Source organism: Pantherophis guttatus, chromosome 4, assembly GCF_059756535.1.
Source record: "Pantherophis guttatus breed Tessera chromosome 4, ASM5975653v1, whole genome shotgun sequence".
Lineage (NCBI taxonomy): Eukaryota > Metazoa > Chordata > Lepidosauria > Squamata > Colubridae > Pantherophis > Pantherophis guttatus.
The window spans coordinates 43,263,319-43,283,400 of NC_142066.1; the positions used below are offsets into that span (position 1 = coordinate 43,263,319).

A 20,082-nucleotide genomic window follows, 5' to 3' on the forward strand; every position below is an offset into this window, starting at 1 on the left:
AGGTACCAGAGGAAAAAGGAGAGATTTATGCAGAGAACAGCATCAATGGGAGTGAGCAAGTAGATCTCCTTCTAATACGATCATTAAAAAAAACAGAAGGGGTCAGGAGGAAAGGAACAGAGGGAACCCATCTTTAAGGTCAGATGAACACGAATATTCATCCTTTGAGTCACATTATGCTCCATGCCCCAGCAGACACTTATTTTTTGGTAAGAGTTTTTTCAATTAAATGAATAAATATGCGAGGAAGCTAGTGTGCTGCAAATCAGCGGTCTCAACCTTTATCTTGGAATTAAAAACAACAGGGAATGTACTTTGTGTCCATTGTTTGAAAGTATGTTCATCTGGTAAATGGAAGATTTCTAAGTAGCCATGCCAACCATGCTGGCTATTTTATAAAAGTGATTATAGCACAGTAAGGGTGTACTGGGGCCACTGCCCCCAAAAGACAAAGATCTCCGATTTAAGGTTCAGTTTGAATCCTTAACAAACATTTAAAAACATTTCTCCTGGATGTATGGCATGATAGGGGAAAGAGGGGCCAGTCTCTGGGCCTTTTCAATTAACTCTTCTTGGATGGGTTTTCTTCAGAAAGACAGAGAGTGGGAGACCTGAACAGTTCAGGTAGGAAAAAGCCCAAATCCTTGAGATTCTTTGCTTCTCAGCAAGAAATGTCATGTGAAGCTCAAAACTCTCATGGTGGTGTGTCCAGAGTCCCCAGTTCTTCCCTCTCTCTTACATTCAAGTCAAGATTTGATTCTTGGTTACTATTTGGATAAGCCCCCGCAGTTTTCTAGACAGTAGTTTTGGAAGGAGTTCACTACTGCTTCCTTCCCAGGGCTGAGGAGGAGGGACTGCTCCAAGACTACACAGATGGTTTTCAGGCACCAGAACCCAGCTCTTAACCCATTCTCCTAACCACTGGACAAAACCGGTTCTCTATACATGATATATAAATCACATAAATGTGACAATCTCCTTTGAATTGAACTTAATTTTCAGTGACTTCATAGACAAATCCATGTAGTTCTCTCAGCAGAAAGAGAGAGAATGGCAGTCATTCTTTTCCAAGTCCCAACTGTTGGGAGCGCCTGATGGTCATCTTGTCAGGAAAGCTGGGAATGTTGGCAGCAGCACATAGAAAGAGGTGGGGCAAATAGAAAGGCACATAGAAAGAGGTAAGGCTTTGATCTCCCAGTTGCATTCATCATTTTGATATCCTTGGCTACAGATGACATCGATCCAATATTAACTAGATCTCATTCTACTTAGCTGTTTAAAATGTTAAGATTGCCAAGTGCTGCTTTTTAAACTATACAGTGTTGAAATTCTAGAGATCAAGATATTCCTATGAATTTTTCCCTTCGTTCACCTTCTAAAAGTATTGTATGCCCCATTATGCATATGTGAAACTGATGGGAATTTGTGAAGGATTTTTCTTAGGTAGTTTCTCAGCAATTCAATTCCTTTCTGGGAGAGGTTTATTTGAAATTTTGCTACAAAAATGGATTTTTGCTATGTTGGTCATGATTACAAATTGTTTTAATTTTAGTTGCAATGTTTGCATTTATCCACATTGATTTAGCTTCCCCGAGTTAATGTAAATAATTCTGAACAATCTAAAGCTAAGCAGCAGTTCAAAAATGTTTTAATTAATGTTTTAAAAGGCTTTTAATTCTTTAATAATTTATTTATTTATGTTTATTAAATATATATATATATAGCTGCTCATCTCGAGCGATTCTGGGTAGTATACAACAATAATACAGGAATAATATTTAGAAGAGATCTGAAATTAGAATAATTATATAATATGCTTAAACGTAAACCACTGCATTCAATGCATAGCAGCTGGCTTCATGTAATGCATTAAGCAAATGCCAAAGTAACTCATGGTTATGTGAAACTATGTGAAGCAAAAGCCAAACATGATTCATGATATGTAAAACTGTGCAAGATAGTTTCTTGTTTTTAGTTAAATAAAGATAAAATGGTTAAATAAGAGAGAAACTTGATATTTGATCAACTGGAATGAATGGTTAAGAGGTCTCTCAGTTGGCAGACAATCTTTTTTTAAAAATAATATGCCATCGCAATTTGGAGATGGTGACTGCCATCTGGAGGAAGCAGCTAAAGAACTGTATGTTATGTGTGTAACAGAGAAGCTGGCAGTGAAGGTCAGAAAGAATACAAAGAGTGAATTGGCAGAAGCTGAAAGGATCTTTGAGTGCAGGCTGATTTTAAGAATTTTGTGGCTTGCTTGAGGAACCTGCTCCCAAGCTACTTTAGTTGCTTATTTGTGAGCAGAAATTAATGTGCAATGTTTCCTCATCTGAAGGAAATAAAATCTGCTGTACTCAGTTCATTATATCAGAGGGGATGGGCAACCTGTAATCCCAGGGGCACATATGGGTTGCAAACCTCATTTGGTAGCTTTCAGAGCTTCCTTGACTGCTCTTTGGCAGTTAAATCGTTTCCTGACTTGCAACTTAATGCTGCAGTTTCTGCCATTTTTAACTGAGAATCATGTGAAAATTGTAGATATGCTCTAATCATGTTCTTATAAATGGGTATAACCTGATCTTGCTGAAAACTCCCAATGACTTGGGCTAGAGGAGGGGAATGAAAAATCCTAGTTCTTTATTTTTATGATCAACCTGTTTGTTGTTGCTCTTGCCCACTCTAGGTTGTCCACCCAAGATGTTGTTTTCCTGACCGAATATGAGAAGGATTAATGTGATACCAGGGATGAGAGCCCATTTCTTAGAATCTTTGGCCTGGGTCTTTTTTATTTGAACACTTAGGATGTTAAGCAACAGAACAGTAGGAATTGCAGGCATCTGCTTCTCTGAAGGATCTGCTTTCTGCCAACTTCACTCCCTCTCTTCTGATGTTCCAAAGCTCTGGAGTTTGCAGGATCCTCATGACAACTTCCTCAAAGGCACTTTGCACTCCAGCCTTCATTTTAGCACTGGCTTCTGGAAGCAGAAACGAAACAAGAGGAGTCATTTGTCAAATTCAGCCTCCCTGAACTCATAATCTTCCAGAGAGGTTGGCCTACATTCCCATCAAACTTAAAAAAAACATTATTAATGGTTAAAAAATGATGGGAGTTAATGCATTTGGATAGTGTTGCTTTAAAGAAAGCTTTCCTGCTAAGTGGCCTGAGCAACACTCTTAGCTCCTCATCTACATTTAATGGGGGGAAAATTGGGATAAAAAGTGCTATGGAGATAGTTATTACAAGTAAGTGTTACAGATCCTGAGCTACTACAACACCAAATGCAATGCCAAGAAACTATTTGAAGAGGATACAGTTAAGCAGAAGACAGACAACATAAGGCATCAAGAGGACATCTGAGAACCATGGTCTGGAGAGTGGGGAGAGAGAGATGGGGATTTAACAGAGGAACATTCATTGTAGGAAGACAGCCATGATGATTCTATGGTAGACAGAACTCAAATGGCATCTGATAGCACTTTTTCCAGCTAACACATTAAAAGGAATAAGTGTTAGCTGGAAAAGATACTGCCAGATTTATTCAGATAGAAGACTATTAAATAAAGTATCTCTAAAACTAAAATCCTGTAATTGTTCTACTTTATCTATAGGACAAATATTCCTGCATCTGGGTTTTATTGCAGCAACATTGACATGATTATTATTTACCTTCATGTACCTTGAAATGCTATTATTTGGAGGGAGGAATCTATAAATCAATACAAGTGTATATTTAGAATGATATAAATATCGGGTTGCATATGAGATCTTTCTAGCTTGTTGGGTTTGTAGTGGCCTTCTCCCATCAGGTTTCTCTTGATAGGCAATGTTATACTGTCATTATTCTGGACCAGGATGCATGGTGAGAGATAGATTGGAAGACCCAGTTATGGAAAGCCTGATTTAAAGTTGTTGTGGCACCAAATTTCCGTTTTAGGAAGGCTACAAAAATGTCCACTGGGATCACTACGAGAGCAATAAAGAAGGCTCTTGTTGATCCCACCTAGGGAATGTCTGTATCTTTTTAATCCAAATCTTATACCTCTAGCGGCTAGCCCATTTTTAATATGACTTTAGAAGCATTAGCTTGACCTTGCAAAAGACATTTTAAGTGCTTATAAAATATGTCAAATAATCTCTATAGCCCCCCATATAAGATCTTTATTACTATCTCTGAAACACCAGAAAAAAACATCTGACAAAATTCAAAGCACATTGCTTAAAAGCTTGCCTTCCATTTCTTTTTGAACATTCTATTGAATCTTAAGGGGAAAGCAAGAAGGGTTTAAAAAGTGTGGCCAAAAATAAGCACATTCCTTTTAAATCCTCTCATATTGTATTTTTCTGGCTGCTAAGTTTTCTTCACCCTCTCTGGTAAACCAAAGGGAATCTCTTCCCCACTGAAAGAAAGCACGAAGCACAGAAGGGGTGAGAAAATTTCTTCTTCTGTTAAAAATCGGAGAAGGCTTGCTGCTGGTACTTGATGCATCTGTCTCAGTGTGAATTCCCTAATGGCAAATGACTATTTAAATAAATCAAACTTCTTCCAGGAAATTAAGGGTTACATTCCTCCCCCTCCCCCTTTATCAACAGATGCTTTGCTGCATCAGACCAAAAGGCCCACCTCTTTCAGCCATTCCTACAGAGGCCTACCAAATGCCTCAGGTGAATCCAACAGCAAATTAAGAACTGAAGTGCACCATCCTGTTCCCGGGAGGCATGCTGTTATTGTTTGAATATATACATGCCTCTCAAGATCAGTATGGGGCTCTCCAGTTCTTATCCTGCTCCTAGGCTCGCCTGAGGCATTTAGAGAGGTGAATTTTATATGAACAGTAAACATTACGTTGCTACTGTTTTATGCTAACTCAAGGAAGCAGGGGCAGTGCTTTAACTCAGTGATGGGGAAAATAAAGTTTATGTTCATTTATGTTGAGAGACTATGGAATCCAACCCTCTCTCTGACACCAGCTTCTCTCCAGGCTTCCAACAAGGTTGAAAGAGCACAACAGAATTCCACAATGTCGGTTGGGGAAGAACAAGGGGCATATTTATGTTAATTTATTTAATTGGCTTGTGAAATTTTTAATTATGCTCCAGCTTTGCTCTTCCTAACTGTTGGGTCCAGAAAATAATGAAGGATGCTGAACTTGACATTTGTTGTTTATTGCCCAGTTTTCTATACTGTTCTTTCAGTTATTGCTTCTCCTTCTCTACTACCAAGAACGACAGTGATTGCCCATCAACTAGTTCAGTTCTATAGCTCTCAAGAGCCTAGCTATAGTTCAATCCTGGAAAGATCTGCCTCTCTCCTCTGGAAACATTCCCCAAATGTTTCACTGTTGTAGTGTATCTTGAGAGATGCCCAAATGAAGGGACTGGCAACCCTGCCTAGAGAAGCCAGGCCAAGTCCTGAAGTCAGACCATTCGGATTCTGGCTGCATTTGTAGATGTTCTCCTAGATCAGGGTCTCCAACCTTGGCAACTTTAAGCCTGGCAGATTTCAATTCCCAGAATTCTGGAAGTTGAAGTCCTCCAGGCTTAAAGTTGCCAAGGTTGGAGACCCTGTCCTAGATAGCTGGGTATCTGCAAAGTTATGGGGGCGGGGGGAAGATGACCCAGTTTGTCTGTAAAAGAATGGCTCATTCACAAATCAAGATAGAGTCATTGTGATTTAAACATAATGGCAGAAGAATGCAGATTGGCAATGGGAACAGCAAACATGCTGATGTTTTTTTTTTCCTCTTTTTTTTTTATTGAAAAAGTTTTCAAATACAAATTTCCCCCCCTTTTTTTCCCCCTCTTCCTCCCCCTCCCTAACCTCCCCTCCCCACCCATCCCCCCCTGTGACTTCTTCATAACAAAAAAAAAAACCTAATTCATAACAGATTACTTACTCCCTCCTTTAGATATTGACCTTTACTTACTAAAAATATTATTAATATTATAACATCCCCCTTTATCCATACATATCAGAAAAGAGAAAAGAAAGGAAAAAAAAAAGACATTATACTATGACATTATAGAATAACTTCTCCACTTTAAAACTATACGATAAGTCCTACTTTAACATTTAATCTTCTATATATATTACTATAACATTTCAAAGCGGCCTTCCCCATAAAATCTAGTTTAACATTTATTCCACTCTATCCATTTCCTCCACTCCCCTAGATATATCACTTAAAAATCCCTTTTCTTAGACTAATCAATCTACTAACTAGCTTATTCACCCACTATCATGCAAAATTACCATACACAACATTTCTTAATATCTTTGATTCACTGCCCACACTACTTAAAAATATATGTCTATATTTTCCATTATATATAAATAAAAAAAAGAAAAGACAATGACTTTAAATTTATAATCCATATAGTATCTTCTTTGAGGTCTTTCCACTGGATTGGTAGAACCAACATCCATAATCGGGTAACATAGCTTGCTGGTGCAACAGTTTATTCAGGATCTTCAATCATATCTGCCCCCATCAGTAGTAAATATCTTCTTATATGTATAAAAGTAAAAACAACCACCCGAGTGACATTATAATTATATTCCATATAGTAATAATTGTGGGTTTCATCAGGATTATTAATTCCCATCATCGTAGTGGGTAACAACCCGATCTTCTGCATGCCCCAGCATAATTCTCTTGCCTTGTGATTCAAGATAATGTAATATGTTTATCAACACAAAAAGAAATTCCAAAATGGATAATTCAAATCCATCAGTTTAAGGCTTGTTTCACGTCCCCAGATTACGGCCATGCAGAGATCTGCCACAATCCTCAGGATGATATTAACCAATACGTCGCCTCTTCTGTGTTTACACATAATCATTCATATTTTAAAGTCACTGGCTTCACTGTTGCCTGATTTAGAAATTTCTATTTTTATGCCACCTATTTCTTTTTTTCTTTTCTTTTTGTGGGTTTGGTTTCCATCCTGGTTTCCTTTCTACAAATTGTGTATCATCTGGTCGGTTTTTATTCTGCTTTGTAGATTGGTCTTGTTGGTTTTGCTTTTGTATCTCATGTTTCTTCTTTATCCCTTGTATATCCCCTAATTGGTTTCCATGCTTATCCTTGCCTTGATAAGTCATCACATTAAGGTTAGATGCCACTTCTCTCAAATTTGTAGATAGTCCAGCTGGGGTATCCAATAAATCCAAAGGCAATTCATCTGGTACAGTCTCTGTAATTCGATATTTTACCTTTATTTCCGGCTCCTTCTGCTTATCCTGTATTATACCTGAAGATGTTAAGTTCATTTTCAACCTATTTTGATAAAATTCTTCCGCTCTTTCAACAGTATTTAGCTGATATCTTTCTCCTTGGTATCTAAATATAATACCAACTGGGGCGTCCCACCTGAATGGGATATTTCTCTTTTTTAACTCATTCACCAGAAAACCAAATGTCTTCCTTTCCATCAATATCTTAGGTGGGAGTTCCTTGTAAATCCAAATCTTCCATAGAATTGCAAATTAGAATTGAAGGAATTTTGCACGATATTATTCCTAATTTCTTTATCTGTAAAATAAATCACATCATCTCTAGGCAATTGCCTTTGCTTGGCAATCCAGGAGTTGATTCGATAAACTCTATCGATCCTACAAAACACTTCGTCAGGTTGAACCTTTAGAATCCCAGCTAGAAATTCAGAAGATATTTTCCTTAAATCATCTCTATTATTTTCCTGCAAACCTCTTAATCTTATCGCATATTCTGTGAAATTATATTGTACCATTAAAATCTCTTTTTCAATCTTCTGTTGCAGATTTTCTGCATTACCATACTTTTGATCAGCATCCATTTTAGGTTTTTCTTCTAAGCTATTATCCTGAGTGTTTGTCAAATCATTTTCAATTTTTTGAATTCTATTGTCCAATTTATCTTGAATTTCTTCCATTTTAGACTCTAGTACATTAGTATTTGTGTCCAACTGTATCATAAATTCTGTAAAACCATTAGCCACTTTTGAGAATTTTTTCTCCAAAGAATCAAACTTAGATTTCACCAATTCTTTAATTTCCTGCTTAAATTTTTCAAATTGCTGATTCACAATCTCCTCCCTTCTTTCAATCTCCTCTATAAAAAATTCTATTATATTAAAATCAGGTTTCTGAGACTGAAGAATTAAGACTTGTTCCTTTAAGTTTTTGGTGGGGGAATCCCCCCCCCTTCTTGTTTATCTGACTTTATGAGTCTCAGTGCCATGTTTCCGCCCAGGCAGGCTTTGTTAAAAAAAAAGCAAGAAAGAAAAAAGAAAAAAAAAAGGACTTCTTTCCAATCAACAACAATATCAAGTCTCCAAGGGAAAAAAAAAGAGAAAAAGACACAGGAGCAAAGTTTTGTCTACAAATGTAGCCAGTGGTATTTATTCCGCTACATTGTAGTAATAGAAAACGGAGGGACTTTCCCTTTCAGCCTCTCCTCCAGCCGACGCCATTTTAAAAGGCTTTTTTTCCTCTTTCTTTTCCTCCTCTCTCTTAAGTAATTTTTTAAAAAAATCAGTAAAATACTTGCGGTTCAGTATTACAGGTCCAGCTCACATTTTGAGTAGTCTGTTAAATTTGCAGGCTTGCTTTTGACGCCTGGCTCTGCATCAGCAGAGGTCTCCCAAAGCCCGGAGCAGCGGCTGGGGATACGGGGCATCTCATCCGCTCCGTCCCAAAAGTAAAGGAAAAACTTTTGGGACTCCGCAGAGTGTTCTACCCACCCCTGCCGGCTCTATCTCCGTTTCCTCATGGAAACGGAGTTTTTTCGAGCCGTCATTCCGTTGTGAAGGCGGCTCTGACAGGCGATGGAAGCTGACGATCCCAAAGGAACGTCTAGCAGCGACAAACAGCAAACCGGAAGTCCTGCAAACATGCTGATGTTGTTCCATCCCAACTCAAGGATTGGCAGACTGTTCTTTAACTGATGAAAGCCCCCAAAAGAGCAGTTCTATAGTTCTGAAAGGATATCTAGAGACCTTTGCAGGAGCAAATCTGATGTCATTTTCCCTCCCACCTTAAGCCCTAGCACTGACATCTAGGGTTTAGGTGCAGGGGTGAAATGCTCCCTGTTCGGACCGGATTGTCTGATCCGGTAGCGATGGCGGGTGATGGTTCGGAGAACTGGTAGCAAAAATCCCTCTCCCCCCACAATGCCCAGCTGAGCTGCACAATCATCAGAGGTTTTTTTAAAAAAATTTAAAAGCATTTTTTCTACAACCTCTTTGGCTGAAAAAATGCTTTAAAAAGCTAAAAAAAAAAAAAAGCCTCTGACGATCAGGCAACTAAGCTGGGATTGTCAGAGGCTTTTAAAAGCATTTTTTAAAAAATGCTCAGCCGAAGAGGTTGTAGAAAAAATGGTTTTAAAAGTTAAAAAAAAAATGGCCACGCCCACCCAGTCACATTACCCCCCCAAGCCATGCCCACAGAACCGGTAGTAACAAATTTTACAATTCACCACTGCTTAGGTGGGAGGGAAACCTAAGCCCATCCCACATAGGGGATTTTTGGAAGGGTTAAAAGAAATAGTGCTAGGAGTAGGCTGGGGAGAACATCTGCAAAGATAACGAAATGATGATTTTTGCAATGATTTTACTTCTGGAAAACCAGAATATTTCCTCATATTCTTCACATACCTATAAAGAGCATGGAGTGTTTCTGTGCAAATAGCAGTCCTTCTCTTTTTTCTACTTCACGGTTGGTCTGTAGATGGGGAGAGAAAATCATTAGGTACTTAATATGGATAGATAGGCAGACAGGCAGGCAGGATGGAAGGAAGGAAGGACTCTCTTCTAGATTAACACTGGATTAACAATCAAGCAGTAAACAATACCTCAATCAAGAAACTACCAACTCAGATAAACAAACAGTAAACAACAGCCTAATTTTGGAACTACCAAGAATAGTGACAGGGCAAGCCACTTGTATATGGAGCAAACCTCACCCCCTTCCACTACTAACAATGTTATCTAGTTAGGTAATTAAACATCTGTAAGAAAACAATCAAGCTTGAGAACTCACAGGACTGCCTTCTAAATTGGCAAAAGGCCAGTTAGATTATTTTACCAAAGATGCTACCTCCCTAGATCTGACAAGGTTTGATAAATTATAATTACATAGCAATTCCAAACTGCACTGTGTTGGAAAAATAAAAAAGCCTCTCTGTGTGAAGAGATGATAATGATATAAATCAAATATAGTATTTAATGGATAAGATGCCTTAACTTAAATGCTGGCGGGGGAACATAGGAAGACTCATGGGCCACACTGAATATATAGGCCAGTTGCTTTCCATTCCTATTCTAGTAACTGTTATTCTTGCATTTCTATCGACTTTTTTTTGTATTAACAGGAGCTAGAAATCAATAAAGCCCTTCATAATCATGCCATTCCTTTTCTTTACTATATATCTACTGAATACTAACAGAACTGTTCTCTCTATAAAAACACAGTGATAGGTGAATGAGTTAACACACTCAACAGATGTACAAATTCCTTGTTTTGAAACATAAAAACAGATAGATCTGAATTTTGTATTAAGGTTCCAAGAGCTCATAAAGGATGGATTTACTTCTCCCCTATTCTATTTATTGTTCTTTTGAGACTCTTTTGGTTCTCTACATTTTCTCCACTGGAAATCTTGAAAATGGCATATGTCAATGTTCCCTGACTAAATTGGTGTTGATGTTCAGTTCAACATTAGTTCAACACTCAGTTCTGATGTAGAAATCCTCAAATCCTTTATGTTGGTTCCTTTGTACAACAACATCAAAGATTGGCAAGATTTCCTGTCAGAGGAAGGAAACACACAAAAAGTATAGTGCCACTACTATAATTTAAAGATGATATAAACATTAATGTAGTTTAAAAAAAATGGATTCCCTGTTCAAAAAATATTAAGTATGCCTCTGAACTCCAAAATATTGCTTAGTCAACAACTAATACAATTGTTGTATATGGGCTTCACAAATATTTAACTAGATAATGAAAAATAATAGTTTTCTTCATGGGAAGGAGAGATTAGTAAAAGGACAAGTCAATCAGCACCATTCATAGCTGTAAAAAGAAGAATATAGGTTTTCTAACTTGCTGTCTCTTCAGTCAATCAGTGTCATATAAACTTGCTTTTTTATATAATTAGTAGAATACCCAAAGGTGCCTTTTCCAAAAAGCAACCGGACTTACTTGGTTTTTTTCTTAAGAACTGAAGAAACTCTTGGATGAGAAGTGAAACTTTTTCAAAGGAAGAAACCAAGAAAGTCCCAAAATCTTTGGGACAACCATGACCTGGATGATTGAGAACTTCCATAGACAATAGGTAGAACAGTTTTCCTGAACACAATCCTATTAAAAAGAATGTAGTCTCGAAATATGGCAAGTGCACTTATATTAATAATCAAATGGGCAGTGAAAGAACCTCTGGAGATGCTGGTCCATTTTCCTTTGGTCTTGCAACATATCTAAGGCTTATCTTTTTCATTTTGTATACTGAGAGTGAATTTTAGTTTTGATTAATTTTATGAAATACATGGTAGTATAATCAGAATTAAAGGAAGTAAAAGAATATGCAAAGACAGGCAGAGCAAAAAAAAAAAAAAAGTGAACTAGAATTGCAACAAATACTGGAAATACATGAGAGCTCTCTCAACTATGACTGTTTTTCTCACTAGGGAAGGGAATAAACAAAACTCCAGTGTCTAGTGAAAGCAGAAACCAAAAAAAGCAACCCAAAACACGGAGTAGTGACAGAGAAACTGCTGGCTTCTGAAGCAGCTTGAACATATTGCCCATTACATCAGAGCAGGAGAAAGATGGAGAGGTCTCGTTCAGGATGCTGAGGTATGAAGGCAGCTGATGCCTCTGGCAAAGCGTAGGAGGCAGGCAGTAATAGGGAGCAAACATCCAACAGGCTTCTGCAGACTGGGACAAGATTCTTGGTGATAGGGAGGGAGGAAGGGAGGGAGGGAAGAAGGGAAACTAATTACAGCCAGCCTTTCAATCTTGTTGTTTACTTATTAACAGGCTCTGTGTTTCAGCTCTATCAGAGGCTGCACACTATGTGCATTTACTATCAGGCAACCTAAAATGTGGGAGCATTTTTAATCTAGGTTATATACAATTTTAATTATTCATAGGACCATACATTGCTAGGAAAAGATTTTTTGTTACAATGATCACTTTATTGTACAATCTACTTCCTATTTTCCTAATGCACCCCATAACACACTTTCACTTCATAGATTCCTCTGTTTCACTCCCTCCCCTATTTTTCTTCATTTATTTCCACAGTTCTCTCTTTATTTGTATTAATCCTTTTCCAATACTTTTTTCTCCACTGTTGTTCAGTCATTCAGTTATTTCCAACTCTTTAGGCCCCAAGAGTATCCATTCTCCATGACTGCCTATCATAAATTGCTTCTTTGAATTTTTTTTTTTTAATTTGATTTTATATGCCGCCCTTCTCCGGAGACTCAGTTTCTGCTTAATATGGTAAGTCAGTAAATGTATATAGCTACCTTATTGTTTATCAATTTTTTATTTTTGTCTTTAATTTTTCTAGGGTCTTCTCCCATGACATTTACCTTCACATTACATGTCCAAAATATCTAATCTTTAACTTTAATATGAGCATTCCAATGGGCAGGCTGGTTTTATATCATTTAGTTTTGAATGATTTATACTTCTTGTCGTCCAAGATATTCTCAGCATTTTCCAGTATCACTTTAACTCAAAGGTCTGACAACTTCTTCATTTAGCTATTCTGATGATTTATGTTTCATAGCCATATGTTACATCTAGAGAAACCACAGCCATGGCAATTTGTACCTTTCTTCATTACTCTCCTTATACGTGCATCTCCAGATCTAATCTCCCATTTATGGTTCTCTTGAATCCATGCAAGATAACAAGGGAGTCTAAAATTTCCTAGTTTGCCACACAAACACCAAGTTTAACCCTATTTATTTATTTATTTATTTATTTATTTATTTATTTATTTATTTATTTATTTATTTATTTATTTATTATATTTCTATACCGCCTTTCTCCCGTAGGACTCAAGGCGGTGTACAATCAAGAAAAATATAGACACACAAACATCATAAAATTGCTAATTAAAATTATTACTTAGTTTGGTCAATTAAATAAACTTAGATAACATTTAAAAAATCATTCACATGTTTGTATGTTTAGCCCTGCCTGTTGGAACATCAGGGTCTTGAGGGCACGGCGGAAAGCACGGAGATCAGGGATATTCCGTATCTCTGGGGGCAGTTCATTCCAAAGGGTTGGAGCCCCCACAGAGAAGGCCCTCCCCCTGGGAGACGCCAGTCGACATAATTTGACTGACGGTACCCTGAGTAGTCCCTCCCTGTGAGAACGAACTGGTCGGTGGGAGGCTATTGGTGGCAAAAGACAGTCTCGTAGGTACCCAGGTCCTAAGCCATGGAGCGCTTTAAAGGTGATAACTAACACCTTGAATCGCACCCGGAAGACCACCGGGAGCCAGTGCAGCTCGTGTAGGAGAGGTGTTACATGGGCGTAACGAGCTGCGCCCATAATCACCCGCACGGCTACGTTCTGGACCAGTTGAAGCCTCCGGGTGCTTTTCAATGGGAGCCCCATGTAGAGAGCATTACAGTAGTCCATACGGGAGGTAACTAGGGCATGAGTGACCGTGCGCAAGGCATCCCGATCCAGAAAGGGACGCAACTGACGGATCAGGCGAACCTGATAAAAGGCACCCCTGACCACGGCCGTCAAATGATCTTCTAAAGATAACCGTGAATTCAGGAGGACACCCAAGTTGCGGGCCCTCTCTGTGGGGAGCAAGATCTCATCCCCTATTGTCAGTGATGGTACCAGCTGACTATACCGGGACGCCGGAAGCCACAGCCACTTGGTCTTGGAGGGGTTGAGTCTGAGCTTGTTTCTCCCCATCCAGATCCGCACGGCCTCATTGGGGTGGTCTGGGGTGGAGATGTATAGCTGTGTGTCATCAGCATACTGATGAACACTCACCCCAAAACCACGGATGATCTCACCTAGCGGTTTTACATAAATGTTGAACAGAAGGGGTGAGAGGACTGACCCTTGTGGCACCCCACAAATAAGGTGCCTCGAGGTCAACCTCTGCCCCCCTGCCAACACAAACTGCGAACGGTCAGAGAGGAAGGAGGAGAACCACCGAAGCACGGTGCCCCCTATTCCTAACCCCTCCAGCCGGTGCAGTAAGATACCGTGGTCGATGGTATCAAAAGCCGCTGAGAGATCTAATAGGACCAGGATAGAGGAGCAACCTCTGTCCCGAGCCCTCCAGAGATCATCCACCAATGCGACCAATGCCGTTTCCGTGCTGTATCGTGACCTGAAGCCCGACTGGAACGGATCCAGATAGACAACTTCATCCAGATATCAGGGTAGTTGTCGCGCCACCACACTCTCAACAACCTTCGCAACAAAGCGAAGATTGGAGACTGGACGATAATTTGATAATATAGCCGGATCCAGGGAAGGCTTCTTGAGGAGGGGCTTCACAACCGCCTCTTTCAAGGCGGCGGGAAAGACACCCTCACTCAGAGAAGCATTTATAATCCCCTGGAGCCAGCCTTGTGTAACCTCCCGGGAGGCCAGTACCAACCAGGAGGGACACGGGTCCAATAAACATGTGGCAGCGTTAAGCTTGCCCAGAATCCTGTCCACGTCCTCAGGAGCCACAGAGTCAAACTCTTCCCAGATAACGCTCTCAAGACCTGCCCCCATCTCCTCCCCTGGATCTACCCAATCGGAGTCCAGGCCTTCCCGAATCTGAGCGACTTTATCATGCAGGAATTGTACAAAATCCTCAGCTCGACCCTTTAAGGGATCTTCCTGTACCCCCACTTGAAGTAGGGAGCGGGTCACCCTAAACAGCGCAGCTGGGCGGTTCTCTGCAGATGCAATAAGAGCGGAGAAGTAGCTAGACTTCGCCGCTCTTATCGCCAGTAGGTAGGTCTTAATATAAGATCTCACCTGTGTTCGGTCAGATTCAGATTGGCTTGTCCTCCAATCGCTCTCCAGGCGTCTTTTCTGATGCTTCATCTCTCTCAGCTCCTCGGAAAACCAAGGAGCTAGACGAGATCGGCATCGGGTCAGAGGCCGCAAAGGTACAACGCGGTCCAAGGCCCCAGTAGCCGCCCTGTCCCAGGCGACCACCAGGTCCTCAGTCGAGTTGTGAGCCAGAGTCTCAGGAAATGGCCCAAGCTCCATCAGGAACCTTTCGGGGTCCATCAGGCGCCTGGGACGGAACCATTTGGTTGGTTCGGTCTCCCTGCGGTGGGTGGAAGTGACTTGAAAGTCCATGTGAAGGAGAGAATGATCAGACCATGACAAGGGCTTGATGTCTATATCCCCTATTCTTAGATCATTCAGCCACTGATCAGAGACAAAAATCAAGTCCAGAGTGTGATTCCCCAAGTGGGTGGGGCCTTGAACTACCTGGGTCAGGTCCATGGCTGTCATGGAAGCCATGAACTCCTGAGCCATCTCCGACATCTCACCAGCGGATGGCAGGTTAAAATCCCCCATAACAATAAGTCTGGGGGTTTCCACCGCCATCCCGGCTATAATGTCGAGCAGCTCAGGCAGGACCGCTGTTACGTGGCAGGGAGCCAGGTACGCAATCAGTAGGCCCATCTGAATCCCCCGACCCCACTTCACAAGGAGGGACTCACATCCGGCTATCTGAGGAACAGTGGCCTCCCTCGGGCAAAGACTTTCTCTAATGATTGCTGCCACTCCCCCACCCCTTCCCTGAGTCCTTGGCTGCACGGAATGCACGGAAACCTGGCGGGCACATTTCCTCAAGGGGAACTCCTCCCTCCTGGCCTAACCAGGTCTCCGTAATCCCTGCCAGGTCAGCACCCCCCTCTGAAATAAGATCATGAATGAGGGGGGCTTTATTTACCACTGACCTGGCATTACATAACATCAGGCCATAGACCCAGGGTCTGAGACTCTGAACAACCCGGGAAACGAGCAGTGCTTTGGGGGTCGGAGTGGGCAATCGCTTGTAAACAACGAGTGCGCACTCCCGAAACATAATATGGCCCCCTGCAGCCGTCATATCTGCCCCTCCCACTTACTATACTAATGCCCATCGCTTCATCCCCCTGCATCCTTGTCAGATTTCTGTCCCCATCCTCCCCAACTTATAACTTATAACTTACCTCATCAATTTTGTTGCCCACCAGCATCTTCACAACGTTTTTCTTGGTATAGATATCTAGCTCCTGTAGCCAGCTTTCCAGACCCAGAAACGTCTCTCTCCTGGTAACATCATAAACTGCATAATGGTGCAAACCAAACAGATGCCTTGTGTTTACATAGGAGAGCATTTTCAGTAAGTATGAAAAAGAGAAAAGGTTGATCCACTTCTAGCCAGATGACATAAAGTGATTTGGTGGATAGAACCACATCTGGTTCTACTTAGGTTTATGAGCAATCTTGGACTATGTTCCAATCATTTTTAATAATTAACCATCTTTAGTGAGTTAGTATGTTCATAACATCTGGCAGGATCTAGACCAGGGGTCAGCAACCCGCGGCTCTGAAGCTGCATGTGGCTCTTTCATCCCTCTGCTGCGGCTCCGAAGCTCAAAATATGTGTCACAACCGCCAATGTGCAACATCTGCCGGCACTTGATTTATTGAGCTTTTCAACCCCCAGGAGGCCAACCACGGATAAATCCAAGAAAAGAAAAGTTTCAAAAGAAAAGAGAACGTTTTAATTCAACTACATATGCTAGTATTGTGGCTGCTCAGGAAATAGTCAGGCATGGGAAGGGTTTTGTGGCTCCCGGTGTTTTCTTTTCTGTGGAAAACTGGTCCAAATGGCTCTTTAAGTGTTTAAGATTGCTGACCCCTGATCTAGACAAAAGGAAGGCTTTTGTGATAGTCCATGCAGAAGTTATCCCAAATGATGTATATAAAAAGGTAAGCATTCTAATGCCTCCCAAACACTTTAGCCTTCAGGTGCCTTTGATTATTGAACATGTCTAATGGCAAGTAAAGATGATAGCTCTGACTAAAAGCATTTGAAGGCCACCAGTTTTCTTGTCTGGTGTTCTTGGATTAAAACATAGATACACCTACACAGAGAAAAATCTCAAAATTACCCTTAAATTCAGGAGGAAAATGGAAGACCCTGGCCTCATTTACCTGTGTGATGAGGGCACTTGCCCCCTGCATCTTCGTCCCATCTATGCCAGTCCTCCAAATATTACCTCTGGCCATCAAGCATACCTCTGCTTGGCAGCCATCCATGTTAGAAACCTATTCTGTATTTTTATCTTTCCCCTATTATTGTAGTGGTAAAAAGCAGCAGCTTGTAGACTACTATAGCACAGGTTAAATGCACTAATGTTGAGAACCACTTTTTCTTCCCACAGTGCAATAGTGAAATATGGGACTGCTGTGAATTTGCTTCTGAAATTCATAAGCAGAATGTGAGTTCTCAAGGCTTCCCCATGATTTATTATTTCTTGTGTGGTCTCTCTCTCTCTCTCTAAGTGGCACTTCTGCTCCAATTCAATTTCTCCAACATTCAAAGGGCAGTATTTTATATCTGCACAGAGGCACTCTTCCCCATGGTGAATGAAATGGAATTGTAATTATTGCACCAAATAGGGTTTTGGATTATGAAGGCCACATCTACTGCATGTAATTAATGTCAAGACATAAGGAAATTGTCCCCACATGACAAAATCACCTTGGGAACATAGGAAAATATTCTGAAGGGGAAATGGAGGATGGGGATATTATAGCCATGTTAAAATACTCTTCAAGGTTTAGCTTAACTTGGATCAAAGCTTGAAAGGCTCATGTGCTTTACATCTCCATCTCCATCAACAGAAATAAAACTAAGGGGACTTTGCTTTCATATTTGAAATATTTTGAAGTAACATGAAACTCTGCTGAAAAACAATCACCGCCAATGAACAAGTCAGTAGCCTAGGAGCAAAAGCCGTCAATTGTTCTTCAGAGGCTGTTGTGCCAGCTACCCTGAGAGAAATTGATGTACTTCCATTTACCTCTGCCTGTAATGTGTTTGGCTTCAGTAAAGTTGATGAGGTTGACTACCACCTACCTAAAATTATACCTTGAGCACCTCGATAATAGCTTGGAGTCAGTGTTCGAAATCTTTCCTGCCCTGCTGTGTCCTGCAAAAGGAAAACAAAGTTTTTTTTCCCAAAGGGTAATTTAAAATTGTTAGGACAAACTTTTTTTAAAAAGATTAAGTTTTGCATAAAATAAAACTGCCTTCGGGGCGGCTAACATACAGGCTCAAGATTGGGAGGCCCTAAAGCTGAAATCTAAAGTCACAATCTGCCATCATGCGCTCTAGGCTTTTACTATAAAACAAAAAATTTCCAGCTTGACAACAAAACACATATTTATGAGAAGAAATGTAGTATGTGAAGAAGCAAGATAACTTGCTTGAGAGATATATTATGTACTGTAAGATTGCATATGGTTTTTCGCTCTGCATATTCTCCACAGTTTCAGTTCCAAATATGAACATGCTCAGTTGTGAAATGGATACAGCAGCCTATATATTGGGAAGACAAGCTCCTGGCTTCAAGATTTGCATTTGATGCCAGGGGGCAGAGTTGAGGACTGCCCACAGTTTGTTCTGCACATACAGACACATTTGTATACATAAATTTTCTACTCTTCCTTTGAGATCTCAAAACTTTGAAGACTTAAGACTCCTCTCAGCATACCAGTCAAAGGCTCCAAAGTCCTGATGTTTAAAGCATTCTATGGCCACTGAGTCTACAAGAAAGATGCTGGGATTACCGAGTGGACTTTATAGCTGTCCCTACTTCTTCTTGCAAATCTCCGTAGCTGTAGAGTTGTACATTGAATGGACTCTATGGTCACAGAGCCTTGCAATAAATTCCCTACTACAACAGTTTGCAGCAACTGTGTCGTAGGGAAAGAGCAGCAGAATGAGTTATGTAACACTGATTATTTAAGTAACCCAAACTCATACCCATGCACACATCTTCAATAGCCATCAAGTATTAAGAAGCACAGGAAATTCCACCAGGGTTTTGAATATTTAGAAAAACAATCAAAGAGGGAAAAATCTTAATGAAAAAAATTATAATAGAGTAATACAGACTCTGTATTTTGCAAAAGTTGGATTTGCACAATATCAATAGGACACTATTGATTTAAAAAAATTATCAATCCCCGACTTGAAGCAGAGGGCAAGTATGAGAAGACGGTATATGTGTATGAGTCACTGCAGTACAAGAAGTTAAGATTAGATAAAAGGCCACTGTTGCTTCTATTTGAAGATATAACTACCAGTATCAGGAAGCTTCCAGGTAAATGTGCAGATCTGGTTACAGATTGGGGGGAGGGGGAGAGAATAATTCCATTGCCACTCACAAGGCAGTGGACATCGCTGCCCAGATGTTCTCTTGAGCTGAGAGGAGCAGCTGTGCTCTCACTGAATTTCAGCCCACCTGCCTCCCAGCTCCTACTTTTCTTCCTTAGCATCATAGTATGCCAGCATCAATTGCTTTGAAGGGGAGAGATACAGACTTGGGAGAACCGAACCAATTTATTTATTTTGGAGAGGAAAGAGATGTTTTGACGAGAATCTGGGTGCAGAACAAGACAGTTAAGCCCTGCTGACTGGCGATTTTCTGCTCACCTACAGAGCCAAAGGATAGCACTGATTGGCTGGTAGTTCTCTGCATGTAAACATGCTCCAACCTTATAGTATTCCAATTTCTGAAAAGGTCTGAAAAGATCAGAACAGCTCAAAATAACAGAAAGTGCAATTTGAATTGGAATCTGAAGAATATGAGGGCGGGAAAACTGGTCATATCTATGTATGTTATGCAACACTGACAGTTTCAGAAATATGTATTCTTAGCATAGATCGAAAGAATGTTGCTTTTTCATCTTTCTTTCTTTCTTTTTTTCTTTCATTCTTTTCCTTCCTTTCTTTCCTTTTCCCCCCTCCTGCCCCCTCCCTTGTCCTCCCGACTCCCTCCCCTCTCTTCCCTTCCCTTCCCTTCTCTTC

The 20,082-nt window shown here is 40.4% G+C and overlaps 1 protein-coding gene and 1 long non-coding RNA gene across 3 annotated transcripts in view; one reads left to right on the top strand and one right to left on the bottom strand.

Moving 5' to 3' along the window:
* Nucleotides 1-3,584, top strand: LOC117664494 (uncharacterized). Its single transcript, XR_004591078.2, has 2 exons — nt 1-209; nt 2,687-3,584. It is a non-coding gene; the product is annotated as an uncharacterized LOC117664494 (long non-coding RNA).
* The window catches only part of LOC117664492 (ras-related protein Rab-18-B-like), a 22,984-nt gene continuing 5,673 nt past the window's right edge, over nt 2,772-20,082 (bottom strand). For both annotated transcript variants that reach the window (XM_034415421.3, XM_034415422.3), the window contains exons 5-8: nt 18,127-18,199; nt 16,208-16,323; nt 9,638-9,704; nt 2,772-2,978 (exon numbers count right to left, since the gene is read on the bottom strand). In XM_034415421.3, the coding sequence (XP_034271312.1) occupies nt 2,809-2,978; nt 9,638-9,704; nt 16,208-16,323; nt 18,127-18,199 (426 nt within the window). In that variant the 3' untranslated portion in view covers nt 2,772-2,808. The remainder of the gene's footprint in view (nt 2,979-9,637; nt 9,705-16,207; nt 16,324-18,126; nt 18,200-20,082) is intronic.